The sequence below is a fragment of the Pan troglodytes genome, chromosome 2, assembly GCF_028858775.2.
Source record: "Pan troglodytes isolate AG18354 chromosome 2, NHGRI_mPanTro3-v2.0_pri, whole genome shotgun sequence".
Taxonomy (NCBI): domain Eukaryota; kingdom Metazoa; phylum Chordata; class Mammalia; order Primates; family Hominidae; genus Pan; species Pan troglodytes.
The window spans coordinates 70,162,031-70,188,549 of record NC_086015.1 but is presented as its reverse complement, the minus strand read 5'-3'; the positions used below and the strand labels follow the sequence as shown (position 1 = coordinate 70,188,549).

General features: G+C 39.8%; 1 protein-coding gene across 9 annotated transcripts in view; it reads right to left on the bottom strand.

Annotated features, from left to right (window-relative positions):
- The window catches only part of SLC25A26 (solute carrier family 25 member 26), a 189,934-nt gene that overhangs the window by 144,170 nt on the left and 19,245 nt on the right, over positions 1-26,519 (bottom strand). For 7 of the 9 annotated variants that reach the window (XR_010155635.1, XR_010155636.1, XM_054680770.1 and 4 more), the window contains one exon: positions 15,158-15,543. Coding sequence is in view for 4 of the 9 variants with exons in the window: in XM_054680770.1 (XP_054536745.1) it covers positions 15,158-15,190 (33 nt within the window). In the remaining 5 variants the exon portion in view is untranslated. Of the gene's footprint in view, positions 1-15,157; positions 15,544-26,519 lie in introns of those variants that run through there. The other 2 variants (XR_010155637.1, XM_063806894.1) reach the window with 1 other exon arrangement.

Below are 26,519 nucleotides of genomic sequence, written 5' to 3'. Positions count from 1 at the left end.
ATCAATTTTTAATAAAAAAATTTTTAAACAAAATTTAAATTCATTGTTAATACAGTACTCACATGGTTCAAAAAGCTAAAAAAAAAAAAAAAAAAAAAAAAAGTCCAGATGTGGTGGCTCATGCCTCCCAGCAGTATGGGAGGCAGAGGTGGGAGGATCACTTGAGGCCAGGAGTTCAATACCAGCCTGTGCAACACAGTGAGACATCATCACTACATAAAATAAAAAATTAAGCTGGGCATGGCGGCACATGCCTGTAGCTACTTGGAAGGCTGAGGAACAAGGATAACTTGAGCCTAGGAGTTCAAGGGTTCAGTGAGATATGATCCCACCACTGCACTCCAGCACAGGTGACAGAGCAAGGCCCTGTCTCTTAAAAATAAATAAATAGCCAACAAGAACAACAAATAAACCTCAGAAAAAAGGTAAAGAGCTCAAAGTCTCCTTCCAACCTTGTTCCTAATAACTCAGGTAAACCACTTTTATTGGTTACTTGCTGTATCCTTCCAAAGTTACTTTAAACATATATAAGCATGTATGAACATACAGTCTCATTTTCTTTAAAAAGAAAAGATGATGTACAATATGCAGTATTCTGTACTTTTTTTTTTAACACTTTATCTTTTCATGTCAGACCAAATGTTATATTGTTGTCTTAATAAGCAGTGAATCCAAATTGACTCCTTTCAGACTGGAATTTTGAAACAGCTTATGATCTCTGTGAATCTGGATCTGTATTTTAATAATCACACATCTAAGGACTCATACAGTATTCTCTTCGCTTTAATAGTATTTGAAAATTCCTTGATAATTTTTAAATCAAGTGAATAAATTGATTTTTTTTAAGAGCTAAATTCCTAAAGGAAATTAAAATCTGGCCCCAACTAGTCATCTCCCAAGAGATACCATGTTGCTTTGGGGAAGCTGTACTTTAAAAACTGATTAATTTCTGCTAAATGGATTTTGGGGGGAAAAAACTGATTAAGAGCTAACTCTGTACCTCATGATTACAGTGACACATATGTAGAATATTTTTAAACTCATTACACCTTAGTCAAAGAAAACAGAAATTGAGAAAATATGAACACAAACAGCATCAAAGAAAGGCTAATACATATGAATCCTTACATGTGTGATTATTAAAATACAGATCTAGATTCACAAGGATCATTAGTTGTTTCAAAATGTGGGTCTCAAAAATGTCAATACAGATGCACTACTTACTAGTGAAAAAGACAAAAACATAACGTTTGTTCTGATACGAAAAGATCACCCAGATCTAAAGCCATCATTTAAAGATGTGAGTCAAAATCAGTTTACAGCAGGCAGACAGAGGCATTATAAAGAGGAAACTTTCCTACATAGTAATTTTTTAACTAAATTGCTATTTTTTGCTATATTTTGAAATCAGAACCATGTAAATACATTATCTATTCAAAAAGTAAAAATACACATTTTTAGACTATACATTTCATGACAAAGGAAAAAAAGATCATCAGTATTATTCAAACATACAATCGAACTTCAAACTGATTGTTTCCATCCTTCGAGTTTACAAAATGTGCAATGCTACAAAGCTTGGTACCTAGCAAATACTATCTGCTTTACTTACCGCTCACCATAAAACCATCCCAGGAGTTAACTTGAAAAATGAAATACTTTAATGATAAATCCAATACCTATTTTCAAATTAACTAGCACAGGTTAATTATTAAAAATTAATTTACACTAGACAAGTACATTACTACAAATAGTAATACTATACTTCATGATCAGCCCAAAGACATTAAAGAAGCCCAAAGACCCTGAAGTTCTACTCTGCAAATTACCTAAGAAGACGTCACCCAAAAGGGCACAGAGATGTGCCAGTAGAGAAACCAAGCAGTACCAAAAGAATATCCAATAACATGGGATTTCTTTCTGGATATAAAGGTGGCCTTCCCTAAGTCATGGGAAAAAGTTCACAAGTAATGTAGGAAAGTAAAAAGGCCAACTATCAAAACTCTTCTTACTTCTTGTTTCAGGATTTTTATAAAATTCACTAAGTAGAGCCGGGCATGGTGGTATGTACCTGTAATCCCAGCTACCTGGGAGGCTGAGGCAGGAGGATCGCTTGAGCCCAGGAATTTGAGATTACAGTGAGCTATGATTATGCCCATGAATAGCCACTATGCTCCTGCCTGGGCAACACAGGGAGACCTCATCTCTAATAATAATTTGGTAGGTAAATATTTTGCCTGCCTCTTCGTTTTCTCAAAATACAGAGAGAATAGAACCCTGGCGAAAATGTCTCATGCGACTAGATTATTTAAAAACATGCTGCACTTCACTCTAATTTTCTCTTTAATCTTAGGAGAGGATTCAGAGAAGTGCTATCTACTGCTAAATTTTAATCAATAATTACTCTTTTAATCTAGTTGGCTACCTTACATGTATTGATTCTCTAACCCTCCTTTCATCACAATTATTATCTTCTGAGGAAAAAAATGACCAGATTCAATTTACTTGTCTGGTAAAACATCACTCAAGGATTACTAATCGCTTCTATCGATTTCAAACTTCAATATAACTCAAATGTCATTTAAATTCACGAGACTGAAAAAAAAGAAAAACAGCTAACAGAGAACCTGAAGAATAAGAATACCCATATATTTATCCACACAACCACATATTTCAGATTTAAACAAAAACCTTAAGGAATGCCTATATCAATATTGTTTTGTATGTAATTATGTAAAAAATATATAAGCCAGTAACAACCTAATTATAAAGAACTCCATCAAACTCTTTTATTCTTTAGCCTGAAAATGTTATTTTGCTATAATCATCTATCAGAAAGTTATCAGGCAAGTGATTCATTTCATAATTTATGGTAGCTTATACCAAAAAGTTCTAACTAGAAAAAAATCCAAAGAAATAGGACATAACCCAGACAACCAGCAAACCTTGCTACAGCATCACAATGTATCGAGCCCTCAATATCTTATAGATAAAATACATGTCTCTACCTTAAGTTAATAAACGTAAGAAGTGTTGGCAGACTGTAGAGAGGAAGTGCCCAATTAGTGCTCTGCAATTACTCTGAGAAGTTATAGGTCAGAATTACATGCTATAAAACTTTTTTTCTCAAAAGGAGGAGGGCACACCATAAAAACAGCATTGCTACTCCCCTCTAGGGCGAAACCAAACCATCTGTGTAATGTAACTAAGCAAAATTAATAGAGGCCACTGGCCTAAACGACAGCTAAGAAGAGCCAGCCATAACATTAACATGGCTTCTCAAGGGAAACATTCCCCTGACAGTCTCGGTTTCCTCCACAATGAAGTGGCCACCCATGACTTGAACCACCATCTTCCTCACTGCAGAACTGCCACCTCTGCTTTCTGACATACCTGTCGTCTTCCCCACTTCCCATTCATTCTCCCTGCAGTGCTCGCTGCCTCTCTGTACTAATCATTTTCATAAAATCCAAATTTCATCTTGCCACTCTCCAGCCTATAAATCTTCCAAATTTCCAACAGCCCCGAGGATGAAGAAGAAAACCCTACCACGGCCTTCCAGGCTCTGGAGGTTCTGGAGCCCCTCCAACTCCCAAAACTCGCACTATGGGCCCTTTGTTCAGTCCTTTCTTTCCACCTGGATCTTTTCCTCTAAATCATCTGATCTTCCTCATTTCAAGGACTTTATACAGATGCCCCCTAATCTCCAGTTCAGGTTTAGATCCTGTTGTTTCCAAGCACTGAACACAATTTTAATTACATAGTTTTGCCTCTGACCATTTGTTCAGTACCAGTCCAATTAAACCACAAGATCTATATCTGTTTTCTTTACTAATATGTTTCCAGCACCAGCACATATTAATAGGAGGCATTCAATGGCTTTAATAAAGGGTTACTATCTATATTTTAGAAGGCACTACAAATCAACCTTAAAAAGGTACACTGAATTTTTTCAAAAATAGCAAAAGACAGGACCTGGCAATTCCCAAAAGAAAAATATAAATGACTAACAAAAATATGAAAATATGATTCTCTGTCATTATCAAATAAAAACAAAAATGTTTTCCCAATTAGAAAAAAATTAAAAATATGAAGAATGGGTATGGGCACTGTTAACGAAAACATTACCATAATCTACTGGAGGACAATTTGGCAAAATGAACATTTTAAATTATCAAACCTTTGATCCAGTTATTACTAAGCATCTCTTCCACAGAAATAAATGCACAAATATACAAGAATGTCTACTACAGCATTTCTGTAATAATAAAAAATAGAAAACAACCTAAAAGTCCATCCACTGGGGCCCTGTTAAGTAAATTAAGTTATACATAAATAATGAATTGCTACATAGCCTTTAAAACAACAAGGTAGGCTGGGTGCAGTGGCTCATATCTGTAGTCCTAGCTGCTGGGAGGCTGAGGTGGGATGCTCACTTGGGCCCAGGAGTTTGAGGTTGCAGTAAGCTATGATCACGCCACTGCCCTGCACTCTAGCTTGGGCAACAGAGCAAGATCCTGTCTCTAACCAAAAAAAAAAAAAAAAAATGGGGTAAACCCATACTTATTGGCACAGAAACATACACTATATTCTTAAATTAATCAAATTAGCTATAAAACAATATATGCTATATAATCCCATCTTTTAAAACGTGTAACTATTTGTATATGCATAATTAGAAGTCTGGAGCATAAACAGTAAATTGCTAGAAATTATTGCCTCTGTGGAAAGAGATTCAGGATGAGAAATACTACTGTTAATAATATTTCTTGTTAATTTTTTTAACAAGAAATTAATTTTTAAATAATTTTTAACAATTTTAAATAACAAGAATTATTAATTTTTAAACAATCTTGTTAATTTTTTATTTGCTCAAGTTTTATAATGAATATTACAAATATATAAAAGCTAAGTCATTCAAAATTAATGCTTCCCCTGGGGAAAAAAAAAATCTCTAATTTACTGGTTGTACTTGATATATAGAAGCCACTCAGCAAACGGTAACTAAGAACCTCAACCTACTGACCCTAAGCTACCTCCTCTGCAGCTTCATGAAGCTTCACCCTCTATAGACCTTGGAGTTTTCAACCAATCTGACTACTCAAACATCTCAAACATGTCCTGAAACAATTTATTTTTTGAGATGGAGTCTCACTGTCACCCCATCTGGAGTGCAGTGGCACAATCTCAGCTCAATGCAACCTCTGCCTCCCAGGTTCAAGCGATTCTCCTGACTCAGCCTCCGGAGCAGCTGAGACTACAGGCACATGCCACCATGACTGGCTAATTTTTGTATTTTTAGCAGAAGCAGAGTTTCACCCTGTTGGCGAGGCTGGTTTTGAACTCCTCACCTCAGGTGATCCACCAGCCTTGGCCTTCCAAAGTGCTGGGATTACAGGCATGAGCCACTGCACCCAGTTGTTTCCTAAAACTTCTCATTCCTGTGCTTCTGCTTAGGTTTTTCTCTCAGTCTAAAATTCCATTTTGTTTTTTTTTTTTGAGACATAGAGTTTTGCTCTTGTTGCCCAGGCTGGAGTACAATGGCACGATCTCGGCTCACTGCAACCTTCACCTCCCAGGTTCAATTGATTCTCCTGCCTCAGCCTCCCAAGTAGCTGGGATTACAGGCGTGAGCCACCAAGCCCGGCTAATTTTTTGTATTTTTAGTAGAGACAGGGTTTCTCCATGTTGATCAGGCTGGTCTTGAACTCCAAACCTCAGGTGATCCGCCCACCTCAGCCTCCCAAAGTGCTGGGATTACAGGCATAAGCCACTACGCCCGGCCTAAAATTCCCTTCTTATCCTTGTCTCCTGCCTATTGCAGCCAGTAAACCACCATCGCCTCCACCCCCATACATACATACATGCACACACACACCCCTGACAAAATCCTCTCCGTTCTTAAAGCTGCAACCCAATGCCACATTCCTCATAAAGCCTTTCCCAATTTTCCAGTCAGAATTAAATGCTATGTCCTTGACTCTAGTATATAATGTTGTTTATATTTCACTTTTGGTACTAACCATCATGTCTGACATTTAGATCCTTCAGAGTAGAAACCAGATCAGTTAGTCACCTGTCTTCCTAAATATCTAACCGAGTGTCTCTTATATAGCAGGGTTGCTAAAATAGAAATGTGGGATGATGAGATAACACTTTGTAAAAAGAGGAAATGTTCAGAAGAAATCTTGCAGTCAAGCACTGCTTGGTGGTCCCTGTTCTGGTCTGCCACAGCATGTGTGACAACCAAAAGTCAGGGTCTGCTATCTGCTGCTATTCTTCCCAGCATTCCTCAGCCACCATGACCACTTTGTGGAATACTCAGGGGGACTTCTCCAGAAATCTCTGCTTAATATTACCTCCTAATGGAAAGAACTGTGTACATTCAGTTTTTTTTTAGTGAGGCTATTCTCAAGAATACAATAACAATGTTCTAGAATCTGACTCGATTATTCTTCCATTTCTCCAGGAATTCTTTCAAATTAAGTATTGCCTAAGAACACAGCTTTGGCATCAAACAGATTTAGCTTCGGTTTCAACTTGGTCTTTGTATTAGTCTGTTCTCACACAGCTATGAAGAAATACCTGAGACAGGGTCATGTATAAAGAAAAGAGGTTTAGTTGACTCACAGCTCCGCACTGCTGGGGAGACCTCAGGAAACTTACAGTCATGCCAGAGGGCAAAGGTGAAGCAAGCACCTTCTTCACAGGGTGGCAGGACACAGTGAGTGTAAGAGGGGAAATGCGAGACACTTATAAAACCATCAGATCTCATGAGACTCACTCACCATCAGGAGAACAGCATGGGGGAACTGTGCCCACGATCCAATTACCTCCACCTTTGGTTCGTCCTTGACACATGGGGATTATGGGGATTACAATTCAAGATGAAATTTTGGGTGGGGACCCAGCCAAACCATATCAGTCTTCTTAGGGAAACTAACCTCTCTGAGCCTTTGTTTCTTGACACATGAAACAGGGAAAAGAGTACCTATACTTCATAGAGTTTTTGAGAATTAAATAAAATAAATGAGAACTAAACACAATCAGATGAACCTGTTATATGGTTAGCAAAATGCCTAGGCCTTAATCAATTATCAATAAACTACTATTTTTAGAATTACATTACTATAAACATCCTTCAAAGTTTGCTGGTACCAATACTGACATGCAAATACTAAAAACCATGCAAAAGCCTAAAGAGTACTTTACCAAACACTGAAGATGACATTCCTATATTCAACTCAACTGACAAATTCATATATTAAAATCTGTAAATTCAAGTTTTTCACTAGCAATAATGAATTAAAAGCTCTTCTCAAATTCTGCTCTCTGGACAAGAACCCCCAGTGAACTGACTCAACAGAAACCAAATCATGTGATGCCTGACAGGAACATTCAGCATCAACTTCAAAAACTTAAGAGAAATATTAGTGTTCAAATTGCTTTATGATTCTTGTATTCAAACTTATACGTTAATTTTTTAAAGTAGAATATAAAATTATACCTATATGACCTCAGCTATGAAAAAGTTGCATAAGCACTTTTAAAGTGCTCAGTAAACAGTTAAGTGTTACCACCACTTGGAATTATATAATTAAGTTTCGTTTAGCATCTGCCTCCTACTAGACTCTAAATCCCTGAAGGTGGGGGACCATATTTTTCAGGCATTCAACCCCAAATAACACAGCAAAGGCCAACAAATGTATCTGGTTAAGCATGTAAAAGACACCTGATTTGGGGAGGTGAGATAACTGTGGGTGTAACTTTTATCTTTCCTTTATTTGGAATTTAATTAATGTTACCCAAATTTTGTCTGTATTACAAAAGATTTAATATTTAGAGCAACTTTCAACATGTAGTAGTAGGGTTTGGAAGTGGTAACAAAAGCACATTAACAAGTCACTTACAGCTAAGTTATCAAATACTAAAACTTTCCAAGTATGCCTTTCTTAAACAGAAAGAAAAATGAAAAAAGAAAGGTAGTCCCATCTGTGGGTAGTAGAGATGCACAAAAAAATGCCTCCATCACAGTGGTGGTTATCAGTTGTGGTCCTTGCATGATTGGTGCTCTCCAAGCAGTGCTTTGCGTGCTCCACGGGCTGAGCAAAATTTGGAATATACTTGTGTTTAGATAATTTGTTGCTCAACACAAAAGCAAGCAAAAAGGGAAGACTTGCTCACTCTGACATAAATGCCAAAAATAAACAAGTCACATAAGTCCTAAGAAAGAGAAGCATAATTCTCAATTTTTTATAAATTTGGAGATAATCTTTACTTTAAAGATGCCCTTTACTCCAAATTGAAAACTAGGAGGTCACTATCCAGAAAAGATAAGAGGCAAAACAAGAAAAACAACAAAACAGAAAACCTCTTTTAATAGTATACCCAATACTTCATTTGTATTACCTTTCTTCACTCCACCCAAGAACCCCTGCCATCGTAACCCACATTGTTGCCCTCAAGTATCCTACTGCCTGTAGGTGGTTCTCAGCAGAAGGGCAGGTCCAGTGAGAAGACACCCAAGTATCATGAAAAAGCTCCCCAGATGACAGCACCAGCCAAAAATCACCTCACTGAAAACAGGAAAACAAGAACAAAAACTACAAGCGGTCCTCACTTTGCATGGTACCTACATACATGAATTTCAGTTACCATGATTTACTTAAATAACATGAATCTCCCAATGACCCAGGTCAAATTTCAGTTACCACAGCATATTAACTATGAGTAACTGGATAAAGTGTAAACTTTACCACTTGTTCAGTCCACAAATAACAATACAATTAACAGAAATCACCGCCTATTACTCAGTTTATGCACAGACAGCAAAGCAAATAGTTGTTACCTCATCTCCCAGTAATAAATGCACACGACATTTTATAAAAATAGACAGAAAACTGATGAACAAAGATGAAAATGCAAAAAAAAATGAAAAGTGGTAACACAAAGTTAAACGAAAATCAGACATAAATGGTATTACAGAAGAAACAGCTGGCCATGGAAATATTCACACTGCTGTCATTAATCTAGATAAGTAACTAGAAAAAATAAGTGAGAGCAAATTTAACATAAATAAGGAAAGTAGTTGTGATGAAAAGGATGAAAATGTCCCAGACTAAGTTATGTCAGCAAGTCTTCACATTAAAGGAACTCACAACATTGAAAGCACAAAAAATAAAATGTTAGAAGTTGATCCAAACTGAGAAAGCAGTATGACAACTTGCCAAGGCATAAAAAGATGCTCTTCTATAATACATAATGAGAACACAAGCAAATGTTCAAACTACTGTTGATAAGGTTTTGTCCAAAAAATTGTTATTAATGTTTCCAATGTTTTTAATTACAGTGTACTAAATAAACATCAGCTTCGCAATTTTTCCCCTATATATTTACAACCAAAGCATTTTTAATGTTTTGACAAAAATTCTTAGGGTCGGCCAGGTGTGGTGGCTCATACCTGTGACACCTCTCTCTACAAAAAAAATTTTCTAAAAACTGTAAGAACAACATGGGCTGGGCTCAGTGGCTCACGCCTGTAATCCCAGCACTTTGAAGCTGAGTCAGGAGGATTGCTTGAGGCCAGTACTTCAAGACCAGCCCTGGCAACACAGCAAGACCCTGTCTCTACAAAACAAGAAAATTTTTAATTAAAAAATTAGCCAGGCGTGGTTGGTGCATGCCTCTAGTCCCAGCTACTCAGGAGGCTGAGGTGGGAGGATCACTTGAGCCAAGACAGTGCCACTGCACTCCAGCCTGGGCAACAGAGGAAGATCTTGTCTCATAAAAAAAAAAGAAAAGAACACATATGAAATGGTTTGGCTCTGGGTCCCCACCCAAATCTCATCTTGAATTGTAGCTCCCATAATTCCCACATGTTGTGGGAGGGGCCTCGTGGGAGGTAATTGAATCATGGTGGCAGGTCTTTCCCATTCTGTTCTGGTGATAGTGAATAAGTCTTACAAGATCTGATCATCTTATAAAGGGGAGTTCTCCTGCACACGCTCTCATCTGCAGCCATGTAAGACGTGACTTTGCTCCTCCTTTGCCTTCTACCATGATTGTGAGGCCCCTCTGCCAGCCATGTGGAACTGTGAGTCCATTAAACCTCTTCCCTTTATAAATTACCCAGTCTTGGGTATGTCTTTATCAGCAGTGTGAGAACAGACTAATACAGGAAATTGGTACCCACAGTAGGGTGCTACTATAAAGATAACTGAAAATGTGGGAGCGACTTCAGAATGGGTAAGCAGCAGGGGCTGGAACAGTTTGGAGGGCTCAGAAGACAGGAAGATGTGGGAAAGTTTGGAACTTCCTAGAGACTTGTTGAATGGATTTGACCAAAATGCTGACAGTGATATGGACAATAAAATCCAGGCTGAGGTGGACTCAGATGGAGATGAGGAACTTCTTGGTAACTGGAGTAAAGGCCACTCTTGCTATGCAAAGAGACTGGCAGCATTTTGCCCCTGCCCTAGAGATCTGTGAAACTTTGAACTTGAGAGAGATGATTTACGGTATCCGACAGAAGAAATTTCTAAGTGGCAAAGCATCCTAGAGGTGACAAAGCATAAGTTTGGAAAATTTGCAGCCTGATGATGCGGTAAAAAAGAAAAACCCATTTTCTGGAGAAAAATTCAAGCTGGCTGCAGAAATTTGCATAAATAACCAGGAGCCAAATGTTAATTGACAAGACAGTGGGGAAAATGTCTTCAGGGCATGTCAGAGACCTTCATGGCAGCCCCTCCCATCACAGGCTCTGGAGGCCTAGGAGGGAAAAAATGATTTCCTGGGCTGGGTCCAGGGCCCCCCTGCTGTGTGCAGCCTCAGGACTTGGTGCCCTGTGTCCCAGCCACTACAGCCGTGGCTAGAAAGGGCCAAGGTAGAGCTCAGGCTATGGCTTCGAAGGATGCAAGCCCCAAGCCTTGGCAGCTTCCACATGGTGTTGGTCCTGTGGGTGTGCAGAAGACAAGAACTGAGGTTTGGGAACCTCTGCCTAGATTTGAGATGATGTACGGAAACGTCGGGATGTCCAGGCCAAGGTGTGCTGCAGGGGTGGGGCTCTCCTAGAGAACCTCTACTGGGGCAGTGTGGAAGGGAAATGTGGCTGCCCCAATAGGGAGTCCCCACCAGGGCACCACCTGGTGGAGCTGTGAGAAGAGGGCCACTGTCCTCCAGACCCCAGAATGGTAGATCCACTGACAGCTTGAACCCTGTGCCTGGAAAAGCTACAGACACTGAATGCCAGCCCATGAAAACAGCCAGGAGGGGAGCTGTATCCCACAAAGCCACCATGGGAACCCACCTCTTAGAGCAGTGTGACCTGGATGTAAGACATGGAGTCAAAGGAGATGATTTCAGAGCTTTAAGATTTGACTACCCTGTTGGATTTCAGACTTGCATGGGGCCTACAGCCCCTTCATTTTGGCCAATCTCTCCCATTTGCAATGGGTGTATTTACCCAATACCTGTAACCCCATTGTATCTAGGAAGTAATTAACTTGCTTTTGATTTTACAGGCTCATAGGCAGAAGGGACTTGCCTTGTCTCAGATGAGACTGTGGACTGTGGACTTTTGAGTTAATGCTAAAATGAGTTAAGACTTTGGGGACTGTTGAGAAAGCATGATTGGTTTTGAAATGTGAGGATATGAGATTTGGGAGAGGCCAGGGGTGGAATGATATGGTTTGGCTCTGTGTCCCCACCCAAATCTCATCTTGAATTGTAACTCTCATAATTCCAATGTGTTGTGGGAGGGACCTGGTGGAAGGTAATTGAATCATGGGGGCAGGTCTTTCCCTTGCTCTTCTGGTAATAGTGAGTAAGTCTCACAGGATCTGATGGTTTTATAAAGGGGAGTTCCCCTGCAGCACATGCTCTCTTGTCTGCCACCATGTAAGACATGACTTGCTCTTCCTTTGCCTTCCACATAACTGTGAGGCCTCCCCAGCCAAATGGAACTGTAAGTCAATTAAGACTCTTTCCTTTATAAATTACCCAGTCTCAGGTATCTTTGTTAGCAGCATGAGAACAGACTAACACGATGTAATCCTACCACCAAAAATACTTAGTGCTATTTTGGAGTATTTCAATCTGGCTTTTTTTTCCCATGAATGGAATAGGTTTTAACATAGCTTTAATTAGGTACAAGCAAATATACATACATGCAATGTTTTTCTCTTAATTTTATCTCATAAGCATTTTCCATGTAATTATAGTACATTCTCTTCACAAGCACTATTTTTTATGGCTGCAGACTAGTCCAAGAAATGGGTTTCCCATTGTTTGTCTAATTCTTCCCCTCTGTCCCATGTTTTAGTAGCTTCTTACTGTCTTCACTGAGTTAAATGTTATTTATATAAATATCTTTAGGTTGCTAATACATGGTTCCAGTTGCTTTCCTAAAAGTATGCACTGTTCAATGTACTCTTTGAGGATTTTGTTTCTGGATACCCCACTCTGTGCTCCAAATGATAACTAACATCCCAGAGGCTCTCCACTTATTCAATCCTCTTCATGAAGCTTTAGGAAGGGAGCATTTCAATGTCTGCTACTTGCCAGGCTCTGCTCTGTGTGTTTAATGTTACCTCATTTAATTCTTCAAATCCAAGTTTCAAGACTTCAGCAATCATCTAGGCTTTTCATTCAAAGTAGTACTGAGTGCTTACCTAGGGCCAGGTACTGGTAAAAGAGTAGTAAGCAAAACCAAACTCCCTCAGGAGTGTTCACTGTGTCTCAAAGGCACTCCAAGACATTAAAAAGTAGCCACTCCACTTCCGTACTACTCTGATAATAAAACATTTCAATGGCTTCCATTACACTTCAAATGAAATCCAAATTATTTTCCCTAGCCCATAAAGCCCCACCTCAGCTGGCTTTGCCTACCCCTCCCATACCAAGCCCTGCCATGCTATCCTTACCCATTAGGCCTCACCACTTGAAAACTCTAAGCTCTTTCCACTTGAGCCATTCCCCATGACTGAACCTCCCACTCTGATCATCAAAAATTCAAGCCCCTTCCTATCTTTTAGGTCTTAGCTGAAATGTCACCTCTTCGTGGCTTTCCTTGGTCACTCCATCTAAGAGGTTCACCAATATTTGCCTACTCTGTCGCATCTTCAGTTCATTTCTTTCATAGCACTTATTCATTGCAACTGTTTTATCTGTTGGCCTTTCTTCCCTACTTGAAATGGGGTTATCTGCCACTGTATCTACAAAGCCTACCACAATACCCAGTGGGCAGAATAGATGGAAGAAAAACTGTGTGCTGAATGCATAAATAAAATGTTTTTCCTTTACCTGGAATGAAATCTAGTTTCTTAAAACTTCCACCTATTGATTCTAATTTTACCCTCTATAAATACATTGGGAAAAAAGTATACTTTACTGCATGTGTATCATACTTTAATTAAGTATATACTAAATCCATTCTTTTGTTAACTGCAGCACTCACCTGTGTTTTAGCAATTGCGACCTTTGCTGACTTCGGAGAGTATCAAGAAGCAGATAAGGGCAGGACTCCCAGGTGACATCACCTGGGTTGGAATATGAGCTCCAATACTTACACAGACGAAATGGATCTCACTTGTGTGATTTTGAACTAGTTATCTAATCTCTTGGTATCCCACTTCCCTCATTTGGAAAATTAGGATAAGAGTTCAATTATTGTGAGAATTAAATGGGATAATGTATGTAAAGAGCTTACCCCAGTTCCTGGCACAGGAATGTTAACTGACAAACTACTGCTGCTGTGTCACCAGGTAGACAGGAAAGCTCCTTAAAAGCGGTAACATTGGCCAGGCGCCGTGGCTCACGCCTGTAGTCCCAGCACTTTGAGAGGCCGAGGCGGGCGGGATCACGAGGTCAGGAGATCGAGACCATCCTGGCTAACACGGTGAAACCCCGTCTCCACTAAAAACCCAAAAAATTAGCTGGGCGTAGTGGCGGGCACCTGCAGTCCCAGCTACTCGGGAGGCTGAGGCAGGAGAATGGCGTGAACCCGAGAGGTGGAGCCTGCAGTGAGCCGAGATGGCGCCACTGCACTCCAGCCTGGGCCAAGAGTGAGACTCCTTCTCAAAAAAAAAAAAAAAAAAAAAAATCAGTAACATTATTTCTTTATATTTCTAAGACCTACCTTATACAAGTTTCAACAAATCTAGATTTAAAGCTATCATCTTACAAGTCTGGCTAAGACATCCCTACTTCCATATATTCCCCTAACACCCTGAACCTAGCCCACCTGTTATTTATCCCAACAGTCATTTTACTATTTTGTCTCTAACACCTGACCCTTAGGAGCAGGTCTATCTTGTTCACCATGTTATCCTCAACACCTGCAACACCAAAATTCGATAATTAAGTGACTAAATCACTGTGGGCCTCCATTTTCCCTATGAAAATCATTTTTAAAATTATTTATTGTCTGTCTCTGCCCATTCCACATAATGAAAACGTAGGCAGCCAAACTCTGTCTTGTTAACTGCTGTATCTAGTATCCTCTACCAGAGGCTCCAAAATATTTGGTAAAGGACTTTTTTTTTCTGTTAATTCATGTTGATTCTCGTAGTTTTCTGCTACGGAATTAAATACTAAGCCTGTTTATTGACTCCGCAGCGTTCCCGATGAGCTATGTGTGCTCATTAATATTTCTCCAAAGCCTAGGCTTGGAGCAGAAATAGCAGATTATGTATTGAATGAACAGAAGGACATGTCATTTTCTAAGACTGAAAAGAGATGCAGCAAAATGAGAAACGTAGTATTGAATAGAAGGGCTGGGAGGGATTTGAGTAAGGTTTTTGTTGTTGTGTTACGTACATTTCTTTAATTCCCAAGATCTCTAGAGTAGTTACACTATTTAATGGAAGAGTAGTTAACAGTGTATAATAGAAGCTCTTTTTTAAGTAAATGAGGGTGCAAAAGACAATGAGTCACCTTCCTTCCCCCACCTGTCTCTTATGACCTGGCAGTACAGACATAGCCTTAACACCTGGCCCGCCGGTGGCCTGGGAGCCTCGTGCTCCCTCTCAGACCTGGCTGCCAGTAACCCGAGGACAGTCCGGCGCGCAAAACCGGAAGAAAACCAGTGCAGAGAACCCCCACGGCCTCCAATGCCGGACGCCGGCACTCTGAGCAACCCACCCCACCGCCCCGCACTCACCACCAGCGCTGCCATGAACCCCGGCCGGTCCATGGTCGCTCAGACCTCGTCAAGGCTACAATCCAAGCCGGAGCAGAAGCGGACCACGTCCTCGCGCGCTGGGCGCCGCCATGTTTGAGGCGGGTCTGTCGTGAACTTCCGGGACCACGTGACGTAGAACCACAACAACTGCACGTGCAACGCGGGAGACCTGGGCCTAGGGGAGGGACAGAGAGGAGGGGCGGGGCCTCGGGGAGTGTGGTGGAGCTAAGTCCCGGCAAATCCCTTACCTCGGTTTCCTGCAGCAGCGTTGTGTGCAGCTAGACGGAGGAACTTTCGCGAGCAAAAGATCCGTGGCCGAGATCCAGGAGAGAGCAGCGGTAGAATGAGGCCGGCGTGATTCTGAACTGTAAACCCAGAAGAGGCGTGGCTGTCGCGGAGGGAGGAGTCGTGAGGGGTAGTACTAACCTCGGGAGGCGCGATTCGGGATCCTAATCGGATATTTCATTTTGGTTTATCTCTTAGTTTTGTCAAAAAATTTTATCTGAGTTTATATTAAATTAACTCATTATCAGAAGATTATTAAATAAAGATATAGAAAAATACATCAAAAGTTTCCTGACCGGAGTTAAAAATTAGCATCCTCCATTTTTCTTTACAGAGTTACTGCACTTAAAATTATTTGTTTGTTCAGTTATTTACCTGCTCATGTTGTTCGCTGTTGTACTCATGTGTACACCTCAAAGCACACGTTATTAAGTACTTAATAACATTTCTTGGAGTGGACCTGTCTTTATTAAACAAACAAATACCTTGTAAACTTCTGTGTATATTAAGGGCCAACTACATCTCAGACGTGGTGCTAAGTGATTGACAGACATTTTTTCATTTAATCCTTTCACCAACCCTATGATGTCAGCAACACTACTGTCCTCATTTTACAGAGGCTCCTGATGCTCCAACAAGTAACTGACTCAATGTGGCTACAGAGAACATAGCAGAACAAGCACTGAAAATATACTTAATGCCCTCATCATCTTTCCTCAAAACCGTTATAATAACCTGAGCAGGCTCCTTGCCTGGCCTTTCTTCAATCCCTATTCTATAACACTGCTAGAATTATTCTTATAATTATTCTTATTCTCTTCTAGGTAAAATGATCTAGAAATGATATGCAGAATAGCTTTAGGTGTTAGATGGAATTCAAATTCTATCACCTGCTGGGTTTGGGCATAAGTTTTCCAAGATTAAGTTTTCTCCCCTGTAAAGTGGCGATAATGATAGCCACTTTGTCATGCGGTACTATTATATTAATAGATTAAATGAGATAATGCACTCAAGTTCTTAGCCTAGTTCCTGGCTCATAGAAAGTACTCTCTAAAGATGATGGTAATGTTATTTCCCTGCTTACAACTCCCCTCTGCTGCCAATGGAGACAGTCCAGCTCCCTAGCACGGTATACACCTCTCAGCTGGTGTCTCCTGTCACTCTTCCCACTAGCCGGACTACACACAGACAGACTATACACTTTCAAGCCTCCTAATTTTGCCCATGTTGTTCTCTCTACCCAGAATACCTTTCCCTAAGCTGCCTGTAGGCCCTCTCAAAACATGCTAGTTCACTTTGTCAATGCCAGCAGAAGAATCCCTGTTGCTGCTATTAATGTCTTTCAAAGTCTCATGTGCTTTGGTCAGGCCTACCCAGGATAATCTCCATTTTTATTAACTCAAAGTCAACTGATTAGAGACCTTAATTATATCTGCAAAATTCCTTTTGCCATACGTGATAACATAATCATGGTGGTAATGTTCTGTCATACTCACAGGTCCTGCTCACATTCAATGGGGTGATTATGCAAAACACATTAGGGGCCAGGAATCTTGAGGGCCACCTTAGAATCCTGCCTACTTCACATTCCTATAAACCCTCACTGGCAGCCTCCTCAAAGGCCATCAAAGTTCTGTTAATAAGCTTTCACTGACATTTCCCTCACAGTCTTCCCACCTTTCACCTACTGCCTGGTGCCAATGGCACTCCCACAGTTCAGGAATTACAGTAGCGCCCACCTCCAAGTACCAAAATCCGTATTATTTGTCTATTTCTGCGTAACAAATTACCCCCAAAATTTAACAGACTAAAGCAACTATAAACTTGTATTACCTCACACAGTTTTCATACGTCAAGAACCAAGGAGTCACTTAGCTGGGTGTTTAAGACTCAGAAATTTTCATGACACTACAGTCAAGATGGTGGCCAGGGCCATATCATAAAACTTGATTATGACCGCAGGATCCAATTCCAAGATGGCTCACTCCCATAACTGGCAGATTAGTGCTAGCTATTGGCAGGTAGCCTTAATCCCTCATGGCATACATCTCTCCATAGTACTGCTTGAGTGTCTTCATGATATAGTAGCTGGTTTTTCCTAGAGTAAGTGGTCTGAAAGAGAACAAGACAGAAACTACAAAGTCTCTCATGACCTGTTCTCATAAATTACTCAGTTGTCATTCCAGCAATAGTCTATTGTTTACACAGGTAATCGACATTTATTATGGGGCTGGACTACCCAAAAGTATAAATACTGGAAGATGAGGATCACTGGGTGCCATCTTGGAAACTGGTTACCACATCAGGGAAATGCCGGTGAACACCACAATGAGATATGAATACACTAGAACTCACTAGAGTGGCTAAAATTAAAAAGCCAAGTGTTGACAAGGATGAGAAGCAACTGGAAATCTCATACATTGCTGTTTCGAATTTTATATGGTACAACCATTATAAAATCCAATGCCACACTTAGGTATTTACCCGAGAGAACTAAACATTTATACAAATACTTTTACATTATATTTCAAAGCAGCTTTATCCATAATAGTCAAAAACTGAAAACAACCTGAATGTCTATCAACTGGTGGTATAAACATATTATGATACATCTTTATAATGGAACATCACTCAACAATAAACGGACATGAATTACTGATATATGAAACAACATGGATTAATCTGAAAGCATTATGCTATGTAAAAAAAAAAAGACTACATGTATTGTGATTCCACTTACGTGAAATTCTGGAAAAGACAAAATTATAGTGACAGAAAGTATATAAATGGTTTCCAGGCGGTGGAGGTAGAGGCAAACTATTGACTATGAAGTGGGCACAAAACAATAGTTTGCAATCATGAAGATATTCTCTTGTTATTATTGTGGTAGTAGTCGCATGGGTGTGTACATTTACTAAAACGCATTGACTTGCACAATTAGAATGGTTGTACTTAGTATACATAAACTATAAGGCTGGGCGCCGTGGCTCATGCCTGTAATCTCAGCACTTTGGGAGGCCAAGGTGGACGGATCACCTGAGGTCAGAAGTTTGAGACCAGCCTGGCCAACACAGTGAAGCCCTGTCTCTATTAAAAATAGAAAAAATTAGCCGAGTGTGGTGATGCGGGCCTGGAGTCCCAACTACTCAGAAGGCTGAGGCAGGAGAATCGCTTGAACCCGAGCGGCGGAGGTTGCGGTGAGCTGAGATTGTGCCACAGCACTCCAGCCTGGGTGACAAGAGCAAGACTCCATCTCAAAAAAAAAAAGTATATGTAAATTATAGCTCAATAAAGCTGATTAAAATATTACTATCTCGCAGGATGATGAGGAATAAATAATATATGCACAGAAAGTTTTAGTCCAGTGCTTGTCATATAGAAATATTCGGTTTATTCCGTATTTTCCTATTTAAGTTAGAGATTCTGAATATTATGAATGAGAGACTGGTAAGTTATCAAGGTGCATAAGTACTTTGTGATACATACTACTATAGCTTCCTAAGTGAAAATAAATCTTATTTCTAGCTGCTAATGTTCCTGGAAGTTTTTGATGTAATTCCTTCCCTAAGAGAAAATTTAACCTAGACTTATACCTTTAATTTTGATTTAATACATCCTTTGAAGTAAAATTAAGGAAAAAAATTCCTTTCCTCTTCAATGCAATGGTTGTCTTTAACTTTGCAAGAAAAAAATTGTGTTGATGTCATTTTCTGGTAACTTGGAGGGAAATGTAATTTATCAGGTACCTTTCAGAATCAAGAAGAAATACATAGTCTCTCCTTTTATGCAAGGTAAAGGCTTTACCAGGTATTTCATGATACCACTGGAATCCTTTTAGGAAATACAGATATTACAAACATGACCTAGGGCTTCCTTTTCATGAAATGCTAGCAGAAAGACTCATTACTACTTGTGCATGCTTTTTAAATGGAGTATTTCAATGCATCATCATTATCACCACATTGCAGGCAGCATATGTTCTCAAATCTTTCATTTTAAAAGATACAGGCAATGTGGTAAGCACTGATTTGCGTTATACATGTGATATTATAATAATCCTGTCTTTCTCACTTAAATCTATCACTGTAAGCCAAGTTTTCTTTTAAACAAGCTCTAAAATCTTAATAGTATTTATAAAAATTAGCAAGAAACCAAAGACATAACTCAAAAAATAATTTAAGCCTACCTCAAAAAAAAAAAAAAAAAAAAAAAACAAGGACATAACCTTCAACCAGGACTAGGCTTAAGTTCCAAGCCCCGTTACTGTTTTGTTTGTTGTTGTTGTTGTTTGTTTATTTGTTTGTTTGTTTTGAGACAGGTTCTTGTCCTGTTGCCCAGGCTGGAATGCAGTGGTGCCATCTCGACTCACTGCAGCCTCAACCTCCGGGTTCAAGCAATCTTCCTGCCTCAGCTCCTCAAGTAGTTGGGACTACAGAAGCATGCCACCACACCTAGCTAATTTTTGTATTTTTAGTAGAGATGGGGTTTCACCATGTTGCCCAAGCTTGTCTTGAACTCCTGAGCTCAAGCGATCCACCCACCTCAGCCTAGAATTACAAGTGGGAGCCACTGCACCCCACTCCATGTTACTGATTTTTATTGAAAAATACGATAGTATTTGTTAAGATCTGAATGTGTCTCCCAAAATTCATGTGTAGAAACTTAATCGCCAGTGTGATAAGAGGTGGGGCTTTTAGGAGGCAATTAGGTCATGATGGCTCCTCCCTTGTGAATATGACCAAAGTCTTCGTAAAAGAAGCTTCACAAAGTATTCAATCAGCCTTTTTTCCCTTCCACCTTTTGCCACCTGAGCACATGAGGATACTGTTCAAAAGTGCCATCTTGGAAGCAGGAACTGGGCCCTCCCCAGACACCGAATCTGCCAATACCTTGACCTTGGACTTCCCAGCCTCCAGAATTTTGAGCAATACGTTTCTGTTCTTTACAAATTAACTAGTCAGTGGTATGTTGTTATAGCAGCACAAATGGACTAAGACAACAGTTAGAATCATTTTCAATAAAAATATTCCTGGAACTATTTCAATCCATCTGCAAAGGCTAGTAAATATATATAATGGAAAGAAAGTCAAATGAAAAATTTTTAAAGTCCTGTTTGAAAAGTCAGTTTTCCTTTAAGTGATAGACTCAACAGAGTACCAGTCATATGGCTTTATGTTTACATTTAAAATTAGTGAGAGAGAAAAAGATGACTCTTTCAATAAATGCTTTTGGGACTATCAGCTAACCATTTAGAAGAAAATAATGTTTGATCTCCATCTTACGCTTTGCCTCCTAAAACGGTTACATATTTTTTCACTGATATAATTAAACTATTAAAATAGTACTGAATCCCAGAACTGTGTGAGACTGAGGTGGGAGGATCACTTGAGTCCAGGAATTCAAGACCAGCCTGGGCAACATGGGGAGACCTCGTTTCTACAAAAAAATAAAATAATTAGTCATGCACAGTGGCACGTGCCTGTGGTCCCAGCTACTCGGGAGGCTGAAGCAGGACAATCATTTGAGATAAGAGGTCAAGGCTGTAGTGAGCCGTATTCATGAGACTGCATTCCAGCCTGGGTGACAAAGCAAGACCCTGTCTCAAAAAATAAAAATAAATTTTAAAATTAATAATAATAATAGAACAAAAAGGTAAACATTTTACATTTTTGTTTTTGTTTTTTGTTTGTTTGTTTGTTTTTGAGACAGAGTATCTCTCACCCAGGCGGGAGTGTAGTGGCGCTATCTAGGCTCACTGCAACCTCTGTCTCCCAGGTTCAAGTGATTCTCCTTCCTCAGCCTCCCAAGTAGCTGGGATTACAGGCACCTACCACCATGCCCGAATTTTTGTATTTTTAGTAGAGATGGAATTTCAGCACGTTGGCCAGGCTGGTCTGGAACTCCTGGCCTCAAGCCATCCACCCACCTCAGCTTCCCAAAGTGCTGGGATTACAGGCATGAGCCACCATGCCTGACGAAGGTAAACATTTTTCTATTCTTGAGATAAAGAAACATCTTCTATGTCTCAAAAAAAATTTTTCAGTTAATAGCTTTGTTATTAAAAATTAAAATAAAAATAAATTTGACAGGGAAAATATGTGCAATGTATATAATCACATCAAATTTTTAAGTGTAAATAGTTCCCATAACTCAACAGAAAAACACTAATACCAACAGAATAAAATGAGTAAAGATCACAAAAGTAGAAATACAAATAGATAATGAACATGTTAAAAAATATTTTTCAATTCATTAGTAACATGGAAATGAAAATTAAAACAACAACAAAGCATATTTTTTAACATTTTAAATAGGCAAGGATTTTTTTCTAGAGGGAGAGTTGGAGCAACTTTTCTGGTGAGCAATGTGGCCATATGTAATAAAATCTTAACGTGAGTCAGTTTTGCATTGTTATAAAGGAATACTTTAGGTTGTGTAACATATAAAGAAAAGAGGTTTATTTGGCTCACGGTTCTGCAGGCTGTACAAGTATGGCACCAGCATCTGCTTGGCTTCTAGTGAGACCTCAGGAAGCTTTTATTCATGGCAGAAGGTGGGGTGGGGGTAGGCATGTCACATGGTGAGAGAGGTAGAAAGATAGCTGCCAGGCTCTTTTTAACAACCAGCTCTCATGTGAACTCATTACTGTGGAGACGGGGCCAAGCCATTCAAGAGGGATCCACCCCCATGACCAAAACACCTCCCACCAGGCTCAACCTCCAACACTGGGAATCACATTTCAACATGAGATTGGGAAGGGACAAACATCCAGACCATATCAAACCCTAAACTCTGACATTTCTGGGGATTTTTGCATTACTGATCATTTTTAATGAATAATTACTTTTTTTTGAGACAGATGATCTTTTTAATGAATAATTACCTTTTTTTTTTTAGATGGAGTGTCACTCTGTTACCCAGATTGGAGTGCAGCGTTAAGACCTCAGCTCACTGCAACCTCTGCCTCCTGGGTTCAAGTGATTCTCCTGCCTCATCCTCCCGGATAGTTGGGACTACAGATGTTGTGGGTAGGAACAATGAACAGGTGAAGCACAGAGAATTTTTTGGCAGTTAAACTATTTTGTATGATGCTGTAAGGGTGGACACATGTTATTATACGTTTGTCCAAATCCATAGAAAGTACTACACCAAGAGTGATTAACCTAATGTAAACTGTGGATTTGGGGTAATGATGTTTCAATGCAGGTCCACTGATTGTAACAAATATACCCCTCTGGTAAAGAATATTGATAATGTCATAGGCTGTGCATGTATGGGGGCAGAGGATATATGAGAAATCTCCATACTTTCTGCTGAATTTTGCTGTGACTATAAAATTTCTCTAAAAAAAATTACATTAAATATATATATTTTAAAAGAAAGTCATTTTACTAGGCTTTTTTTTTTTTTTTTTTTTTTGAGACAGAGTCTTGCTCTGTTTCCCAGGGTGGAGTGCAGTGGCATGATCTTGGCTCATTGCCACCTCCACCTCCTGGGTGCAAGTGATTCTCCTGCCTCAGCCTCCCTAGTAGCTGGGATTACAGGTATGGGCTACCACACCTGGCTAATTTTTGTATTTTTAGTAGAGATGGGGTTTCACCATGTTGGCCAAGCTGGTCTTGAACTCCTGACCTCAGGTGATCCGCCCACCTCGGCCTCCCAAAGTGCTGGGATTACAGGCCTGAGCCACCGTGCCTGGGCTGCGCCGGGCCTAGTTCTTGAAATTCCCAGTGGTAACATTCCTTAGTCACATTTTATCCTCCTTTTATCCAGGGAGGATAGAGGAAAGGAAAGGATACAAGGAAAGAAGGAAAGGACAGTAAATGGAAAAAATAAAAGTAAGATGATTTAAGAAAAGGAAAAGATTGTGTCCCTCTGCTCCGTGTTTAACAGATACTTTTTCTACAACCGAATGTCAATCGGCAAATGAATGGGGACACAAAATATGGAATGTACATTTACACATATGGTGGAGTACTGTTTACCCTTAAAAAGGAAGAAGATCCTGGCACATGCTACAATGTGGATGAAACTTGAAGACATTATGCTAAGCAAAATAAGCCAGTCACAAAAAGACCAATATTATATGATTCCATTTAGGTTGAGATGTCCAGAGTAGTCAAATTTATAGAGATAAAAGTAGCATGGTGGTTGCCAGGAGCTTAGGGGAGGGGGAAATGGAGAATTCAATGGATACAGTATTGAATTGTTCATTGAATTGTTCAATGGATACAGTATATCCCCCTTATCCATGGGGGATACATTTCAAGATTCCCAGTGGGTGATGCCTGAAACCTCAGAAAGTACTGAACCCTATGTATACTAGGTTTTTTTCCTATACATATATACTGATTATGAAGCTTAATTTATAAATTAGGCACAACAATAATGAATAATAAAATATGAATTGGCACATTGGCTTGCATTTGTAATCCTGGCACTTTGGGAGGCCGAGATGGGAGGACTACTTCAAGCTAGGAGTCTGAGGCCAGCTTGGGCAACAAAGCAAGACCTTGCCTCTATGAAAAAAAAAAAATTTATTAGCCAGGCTTGGTGGTGTGCACCTGTAGTCCCAGCTCCTCAGTAGGCTGAGGTGGGAGGATCACTTGAGCCCAGGAGTTTCAGGCTGCAGTTAACTACGATTGCACCAGTGCACTCCAGCCTGGACAACAGGACACCCAGTCTCCAAAAAATAATAACAATAAGTAGAACAATCATAACAATATACTGTAACAAAAGTTATGTGAATGTAGTCTCTCACTCACTCACTCTCTAAAAATACCCTAACATTTTTGGACTGCGGTTCGGTTCACTCGGTAACTGAAATCACAGAAAGTGAAACTGCAGATAAGGGGAGACTATTACAGAGTATCAGTTGGGGAAGATGAAAAAATTCTTGAGATCTATAGTAGTGATGGTTGCTCATGTACATTGAGCAGCAAATGTACTTAATGCTACTGAACTGTACGCTTAAAAATGGTTAAAATGGTCATTTTTATGTTATGTTATATTTTACAACAATAAAAGACATACTTTTTCTTCAGAAGAGATGGAACGCATTTAAAATATTTGATTTCAAAAATGAAATGCTTGTGAAACATTTGTGAAATTTCTCAGTCTCACAGAAAAGCTGACATAGGCAATGTTCTTACTTTTTTTCTATTTTTAATTTTTTCTCTCAACTGGTCACATCACAGCAACATTCCTTAATCAACCAATAATCAAAGCTCTCTCCTCCCCCTTCAATGCCATTTTGTTTTGTTAAGTAAGAGTTTCTGGATGGAAAGACAGGGGGAGGCAGCAATAAGTGCAAGCTATATTAAGAGCCGCAAGACCCCAGGTAATTTCCCAGTACGGAAAAGTTTAAAAGAATAATAGGGATTTGAATTTCCATTCACCGGCTCCCTCACGATTACGTGCCACTTTCAGGCTGTTTGCCATTTTTTACCTTTCTCATTGCAAACCTTCCAAAGAGCTTCAGGGCACTGTGGTCTTTTTGTTTATTACCTTCTGTCAAACAAACAGCAGGCCTCCACTCCAAAGGGCACAACCCCTCTATTGTTCTGAGCTACCATTGTGTGTCCTAAATGAACACAGTCCGCTTAATGCTACAGGTCGAACATCAATCTTCTTGATCTGTCCCCAGGTGAATCCCCTCTTAGAGTTCAAGAATCTCTTGTAAAAGATGAGTGAATACCTTTGTTTTGTCATTTCTCAGATCCAATGGTGCTGACATAGCAAAATAGCCACCATTCCCCACATAATTACAAGAGGACATGGTCATGTTACCAGCTGTCCAGTAATGTGCCATGCAGGTGCAGTGCCAAAGCCTCTATTAATTTTTAGTTCTGCGCTATTCACATGTTTTATTTCTCAGTAGACATATGTTTGCTTTTAGCCTGAGTGATCTGGCCCCTGACTGTTGCTTTACCTTCATAGCTCGCCAGTCACGTCTCCTTGCTGACAAAGCTTTGGCGATACTCAGCTTTTTGCTAACTCAGATGAGTCAAGGCCGGGCGCAGTAGCTTGTGCCTGTAATCCCAGCATTTTGGGAGGCTGAGGTGGGAGGGTTGCTTGAGCCCCAGAGTTCAAGACCAGCCTGGGAAACATGGCAAAAGCCCATCTTTACAAATAAATACAAAAATTAGCCTCGCATGTTGGCCTGCTTCTATAGCCCCAACTACTCGAGAGACTGAGGTAGGAGGATTGCTTGAGCTGGAGGTCAAGGCTGCAGTGAGCAAAGATCACACCACTGCACTCCAGCCTAGGTGACAGAGTGAGACCCCCATCTCAAGAAAAAAAAAAAAGAGTCACAGTTGTCCATACCTTCAGCCTCAGGACATTTGCATATGCCGACCCCCACTCCCACATTTCTCGTTATCCTTCACTGACAGTTCAACTTAATGTGGTTTCCTAAGGGAGATTGTCGTTTTCTTCACATCACCCGACTCCAGCTTTTTTCCCATAGCATCATATTTTTTCCCCAGAACTTATTGCAATCTATAATTCTAGATTTGTGGGCTGATGTTATTAATATCTGTCTCCACCACCAGATTATAAAAATGTGTGAAGACAGAGACAATGTCTATCAAGTTTGCCACCGAATACTCAGTCCCAGATACATCATATAGGCTCAATTGCTGGAATAGAAAAGGGAGAAGGAGAGAGGAAGGAGGAAGTGAAGGAGGCCATACATAGTTGCATCTTTAGCTCCATAACAAAGCTGATGTGCATCAGGAAGGTCCAATAGGCATCCGAAACTCCTAAAAGCCTATGCTAGGGGATTGGTATTGCTATCGACATCTTCAGGGTATTCTTTCCCCCAGGAAACTACTGCATATATATATATATACATATATATATATATACACACACACATATATATACACATATATATACACATATATATACACATATATATACATGTATATATATAGAGAGAGAGAGGAGTATATATATACATGTGTGTATACACACCTCTCTCTATATATAAGGTGTGTGTGTATAGATACACCTTTATATAGGTGTGTATATATATATACCTTTATATATATAC